Genomic DNA, 7,170 nt, shown 5'->3' on the forward strand with positions numbered 1-7,170 from the left:
TCATAGTAAATGTTAACACTGACATGGTTTGAAGGTGAACCTCATCTATAGTTCTGAATTGTATTTTGAGGTCATTTTGGGCTTGTATCTCAGAGTTGATTTGACATAAATGGATATGAAGATTTCATGTCAGATTTAAAATGGTGAATATTAAATGATACTGTATCCAGACTACATGAAAGTGATTTTTTGTCTTGGACTAGTCTTCATCTGTGTCCAGGGAACCCCCTCCCAGTGTTCTGTTGCTCTTGATGTGCTAAACTGTAGAGCATGAATGTAACATACATTTATCTCCACTCCTCTCCTAATGTTATATAGTAGTAGTGGTAGCTGACCCTCTCCTCTCCTCCAGCTGCTCCCTCTGTCAGGCCCGCAGTGTCTCTGCTCCCCCCTCCCTCTGAGCAGCACTCTGGCCTGCCTGCTGAGCGGCTACTCCCCCCAGGGGACGATGGTGAACTGGGAGGTGGACGGGGTGGAGGTGAAGGAGGGGTCCTGACCACCACAGAGGAAGAGAAGGGCGGGCGCCGCAGCAGCACCCTGACCCTGAGCAAGGCACGCTGGGAAGAGGGAGAGGTGTACACCTGCAGGGTCGCCAACAACGATACCAGTGATTCGGGCCGCCTTCCGGAAAAGTCACTGTAGTGTCTCGAAGCCATTGCTGGGAGGCTAGAGAGTCCCCACATGGTGTTTGTGTTTTAGTGTTGTAGAGCTGAAGGTTAAAGTATAATAGTGAATAATATCAGTAGTGCTGTGTGATAAATTAACTATTTTGAGATTAAGTTGTACATGTCTTCTTGCCTCTGAGTTCAAATAAAGCTTGTTTTGATTGAAATATAACCCCAGGAGTTGATTTAAGTAGGATTCCAGTGATCACTATCTCATGAATAGGCAGCACATTTCATACTAATTTATATCAGTCAGCTTCTTTCATTATTTAGCATTGTAGTTTAKAGCTACTCTCATGTTTTCAAACAGAATTAAAAGGGCATCTGATCAAAGAAATACTCTGTAATCATTTCTACAAATGAATGATCCTGTTATACTGTAGCATCAATACCAGTGATAATAATTAGTGATATTTGARAATAAACCTCTAAGATCTGCTCTCAGAACTCACATTGCTAAACAGTTACTTTCCATAACATTTATTAATATTTATAATTTTCATTCCTAATATGATTTTATTAAATTAGATGTTTTAGCAATGGTTTTCAACAATATGTAGTGTAAACTACTCCATAAAATTTCCCCAGATCTTCTCTACCTCCAACACTCTGGGAACAGAGTCAACATCTGGTGACAATGCTGCTCTGTTCTGGGACAAGCAGAACCACCCAGCCCTGTCRATGTAAATCTCAGTTTCACTCCCACAGCATCCAGTCTAGCAGATGAACAGTTTCACTGTCTGAAATACCCTGGACTGGGCCAGATGTGAGGGACTGTCTGGGTTTAACTTCTATAGTGGATGCAGGAAGGGAAACATAACAGATATGCCATAATGTAATTAATGACAGATAAAATGTGTATTATACTTTATGTAGTATGTGTATATAGTAGTTGGATAGTATACATGTGTTTAATGGTTGAGTCCAGCATCAGGTCTAATTCACAGGTCTAGCAGTCAGTAACCTACTAAGGACAACAAGTTAATATTTTGCTGTAGATGAATATATCCATTTAAATCAGACATTAGGTTGAGGTCCATATGAGGACTTGTTTTGGGGTCTGAAGTAATGAAGAGGTCAAAACACCTTTTGTTTGGCTTCTCATGTGGACTGGTAATGGCTCACATTTGACCGCTGTACCTACATTGTCCAGCAGACAAATGACAACTATCGTCTACACATGACTGTATCTTGTTGACTGTACCTAAGGCCTGTACAGAGCTGGGGAAAAAACTGTTCCAGTTCTCTGGCCCTTCCGCTTGGAGGGAGCTTCAAAGGGACATGCAATTGCAGGAGCTCCTCTCTTTGGCTGACTACTGTAGCTAGGGTAAAAACTAACGCATTAGTTATATTAGCTATGTTGACTATGGCGTTACTTTAGCTAATATGGTGAGCTAGCTGCGGTTATGATATTAAGGTTTGGCCAGGAAAGTTTTTTTCCCCTGGTCACAGACAGCTGATGTGTTGAACAGTGAAGTCCACAAGTGAAGGGAAAAGGTGAGAGGAGGAGCGCTCATAGATGTGAGAATGAATACAACATGCTGTTTGTATGTGGCTACGAAAGTGAATTGTTTGCATGTGATCATGGGTGTATTCATTCTGCCGATTCTGTTGAAAAACATTTCTTAAACAGAAGCAAACGGAGCGAAACGGGAATAAACAAACATGAATTTGTCCAATAGGAACTATTGTTTGCTGTCACGCCTGCTCCCGCTCTTCCTCCCCCTGGCGCTCGAGGGCGCCAGGATCCCCAGCATTACACACTCAAGGAACATCAGTACGCACACCTGCCTTCCCCCCGTCACGCATATCACCGATCATTGGACTCACATGGACTCAATTACTTGTGTCCTACGTTGAACGTAGCTGCATGCACCTACGTTGAATTCATAGGCCAGGTTGTAGGTACCTCATGATGGGTATAGGGAAAATGCAAGTAATATTTAGTAGCCTAAACCAATCTATGTTTAACTGGGTGAATGTAATATCAATGACAGTCATCCAATATTATGTAATAGAAATAAGGCCATGCTCATAAAAAAAAGAATCATCCTCCCTCATCCTAAATGGCACCGACCGCCACTGTTTAGTTCAGTCAGTGGTCCATGTCACTGTCTCTTCCCCCTGGCTGAACATCTGGTGACAGTGCTGCTCTATTCTGGGACAAGCAGAACCACCCAGCCCTGTCTATGTAAATCTCAGTTTCACTCCCACAGCTACCAGTCTAGCAGTTGAACAGTTTCCCTCCCTGACATACCCTGGACTGGGACTGATGTAAGGGAGGTGACTGATTTTAACCTCTATTGCGGATTCAGGGAGGGACACATAACAGATAAAGCACCAAGTAATTAATGACAGATAAAAATAGATGATACTTTACAATGATAGTGTGTAGTGTATGTTAGTACGTAAATGTGTCTCATGTTTGAGCCCAGCATCATGTCTCACAGATTTAACAGCTCATGAAAAGGGTTAATACATGCTAGATGATCACATCAATAACTGGTGGTGAAGTGCATGTAGGGATTTGGTTTGAGGGGCTGATGATGATTTAACATCACTTTTCTTTTACTTCTGTAGATCTTACTCTGCATATGGACTGGTAATGTGTTTCAAAACGTCTAATAACTTTCATACACACTTTCAGTTCATTACCAATATAACAAGATACAACCATGATGATGATATTAATGACGATGATGATGAGGACAATAATGAGGACGTTGGAGAATGTGTGATTTGTATCATGCGTTCTAACCATATTCAAAGTTGACCTGATCAGGTTTCCATGTCACTGTCTCTTCCTGCAGTAGGTCCCAGCTGTAGCAGTACAGTCACTGTGCAGTCTGACTGAGGGAGGTTTTTGTACGGCTCTGTATCACTGTGTGAACACATTACCACTGCTGTGGAAACTCTGACAGTAGTAATCTCCTGCATCTTCAGCCTGGACTCCATTGATGGTCAGAGTGAAGTCACTCCCAGATCCACTGCCACTGAATCTAGATGGAGTCCCAGACTGAAGTGTTGTAGCATAGTAAATAAGGAGTTTAGGAGCTCCTCCAGGTTTCTGTTGATACCAGGCTAAACATGGTTTACCTGAATTCCAACAGTTAGCTTGCACATCAATGCTGGCTTCACAGTTCAAAGAGACTGTCTCTCCTGGGAAAACAGTTTTCACTGCAGGAGTCTGAGTCACAGTGATCTGTCCTCTGGATTCTGAAACAGAGAGAAAACGGATAACTGTACCAGCAATTAATATAACAATCTTTAAAGTCTTTCAGTTCACTCAAATTGTTTACTTTTCATTATTCAAACGTAAAACTCCTATATATTTTGTACCTTCGATGTAGAAGACAAGTGTCCAGATGAGGATGGTGATAAAAGTCATGGTTGTTGTGGGTTCTGTTGTCATGAAGAACAGCTCTCAGTCATGAAGTGTGAAACTCACAGGGATATAAACACTTTAAGAGCAGCAGGACAGATGCATTATGCAAATTCATGTTTCAAATCTATTTCAGTTTCCAAGTAGGCTCAATTCATAAGAATGTATTTATACTCATTGTGCTATCTTTAATAACATCAAACAGCATCTGTTTACTCAGATAACTAATGTATGGCAACTTTTATGTCACACCACCATTATATTGTTATTCTGATGATGATCAGATATAATGAACTGTCTGTTCACTCATGCTTGGTCTCTCATATAAGTTCCTCTAATCAGTTAGTGAACACTTCTCTAAACTAAAGCTGGTAGGATTCCTCTGGTAGTGTTGTCTGTCCTCTGTGACTTTACCACCACTGTTAAATCTGAGATCAACATGTTTAATAAAGGAATATACAACATGATCAKTATCACTACTGCTGCTGCTGTTGTCTTTCATATGGACAATATGGAGGAATACTAGCAACACTGATCTAATGCTGGACTGTACCTACAGACTAGGAGAACACCTGATACACAGAGGAAGGAAAAAAGACTCATATCTGGATTTAAGATTCAATTCGTATTTGTACTACCTAGAAACAGCTAATATGAAGTGTTTGTTCTACCTGGAAGATGTTAAAGTGTATTAATGTTGATTATGATTCTGCATGAGTGATCTTCACTGTAACAGCTGCAGCATCACAACACAGAGAGGTTTTTGTACCAGCAGTAACGGGGATTGTATCACTGTGGTGGACTTTTGGTAGCGGCACCAGACTTGATGTTGGAAGTAAGTAACAACCTCTCTTAATATTTCTTTCTGATTACATTTGTTTTGTATTTTACTTTCTTAAACTCTGTCTCCATGAAAATATACTTTTGACTGAGCCTTCTTTCAAATAACATCTTATTGAATTAAAATGATAAATTGTAAGTTTATTTATGTCTGGTTTGTATGATTGCGGACTATAACTCCTAATTCTGGAACATAACTATTTAATAGTATTGTATATAGTATTCATCATTGTTGCATTGTGTTTATGGTAGACTTCACTGTTAGTGTGAAGACAAAGGGTCTCAGTTATGGTTGTAACTGACTTCATAATCCAACATGGATGAAATGTGATGAAAATACTATGAATATGAGTAGGCTATTCTGATCAGATCCAATACTAAACAATATCTGAATGACATGTATAACTGACACCGTATGACTAGTAACTCTAGTTATTTAAACACTTTCTACTTGTTTGGTTCATAAATCTGCTCTATATCATATTACTTAAGTGTTTTCTCCACATCTTCTAAACAATCTAACTTTAACATTCATATTTAGAGGGCATTTCCAATTCACCATATTTTGACATGTACTTTGCTGAAGATAATATTTTACTGTAGCTGTACTTAATGTAGTTACTTAGTTGATGTGTTCTGTTTGTTCCAGGTAACAGGGCCCCCACCCTCACCGTCCTGCCCCCCTCTAGTGAGGAGCTGTCCAGTACCACAACAGCCACACTGACATGTCTGGCCAACAAGGGCTTCCCCTCAGACTGGACCATGAGCTGGAAAGTGGACGGGACCAGCAAGAAGCAAGAGGCCAGTCCCGGGGTCCTGGAGAAGGACGGTCTATACAGCTGGAGCAGCACCCTGACTCTCACTGCCCAGGAGTGGACCAAGGCAGGAGAGGTGACCTGTGAAGCCCAGCAGAAATCCCAGAGTCCAGTCACCAAGACCCTGAGGAAGGCTGACTGTTCTGAGTAGGACCCCTCAGTCACACATCCCTGTGGAGAGAGGCTGCTGGTTCCATTGCTTTGACTCTGTTCTGAGATCAGATGTTCTCTGTCTTATTGATCACTGACATGTAGACTAACAGAGGGCTTTGCTTGAGTTCATGAGTCAATCCTCTCTGTAGACTGAGGTTGTATCAGTGTTAGATGTGATGTGTTCTGTTTTATTACTATTAGATTCTGTAGGAATGTTTGCTTTGATGAATCGATGAAAATAAAGATTTCCCTTTGGACAAATATTTTTTTTTTCACTTTCAATAATTAGACTTTGGTCTTAAATGTTGTTGAATGGTGTAGACATATATTCATAAAGCCTGATTCACACTTTCTTTTAAAACTATCAGACCTAAATGTCATTGCTAAGTTATTTATGTTCTCACTTGAAACCACATTGTCATCAACCAGTACTTCATATTAACACAAGATACTACCATGTTAACAGATTAACAGGAGAAGTCTAGATACTACAATGTTAACATATTAACAGGATAGGTCTAGATACTACAATGTTAACATATTAACAGGAGAGGTCTAGATACTACAATGTCTAACATATTAACAGGAGAGGTCTAGAAACTACAATGTTAACAGATTAACAGGAGGAGTCTAGATACTACAATGTTAACATATTAACAGGAGAGGTCTAGATACTACAATGTTAAAATTAACAGGAGAAGTCTAGATACTACCATTGAACAGATTAACAGGAGAGTCTAGATACCTGCAATGTTAACAGATTAACAGGAGAGGTCTAGATAAGCAATGTGTAACAGATTAACAGGAGAGGTCTTAGATACTACAATGTTAACAATTAACAGGAGAGGTCTAGATACTACAATGTTAACAGATTAACAGGAGAGGTCTAGATACTTACAATGTTAACAGATTAACAGGAGAGGTCGAATACTACAATGTTAACAGATTAACAGGAGAGGTCTAGATACTACAATGAACAGATTAACAGGAAGAGACTAGATACTACAATGTTAACAGATTAACAGGAGAGGTCTAGATACTACCATGTTAACAGATTAACAGGAGAGGTCTAGATACTACAATGTTAACAGATTAACAGGAGAGGTCTAGATACTACAATGCTTAACAGATTAACAGGAGAGGTCTAGATACTACAATTAACAGATTAACAGGAGAGATCTAGATTTACTACAATGTTAACAGATTAACAGGAGAGGTCTAGATACTACCATGTTAACAGATTAACAGGAGAGGTCTAGATACTACCATGTTAACAGATTAACAGGGAAGTTACAATAACAGATATTCCATCATA

At 39.8% G+C, this 7,170-nt stretch overlaps 1 protein-coding gene across 1 annotated transcript; it reads left to right on the plus strand.

Moving 5' to 3' along the window:
• Positions 1 to 368: 368 nt before the first annotated feature.
• Positions 369 to 6,112, plus strand: LOC112077984 (immunoglobulin kappa light chain-like; the record flags this gene model as incomplete). The annotated part of the gene is made up of 3 exons (XM_024144360.2): positions 369 to 607; positions 4,766 to 4,882; positions 5,537 to 6,112. Coding segments are annotated over 3 exons (673 nt in total), but the record flags the coding sequence as incomplete, so codon positions are not given.
• Positions 6,113 to 7,170: the final 1,058 nt, after the last annotated feature.

Source organism: Salvelinus sp. IW2-2015, unplaced genomic scaffold (genome assembly GCF_002910315.2).
Source record: "Salvelinus sp. IW2-2015 unplaced genomic scaffold, ASM291031v2 Un_scaffold5120, whole genome shotgun sequence".
Classification (NCBI taxonomy): Eukaryota; Metazoa; Chordata; class Actinopteri; order Salmoniformes; family Salmonidae; genus Salvelinus; species Salvelinus sp. IW2-2015.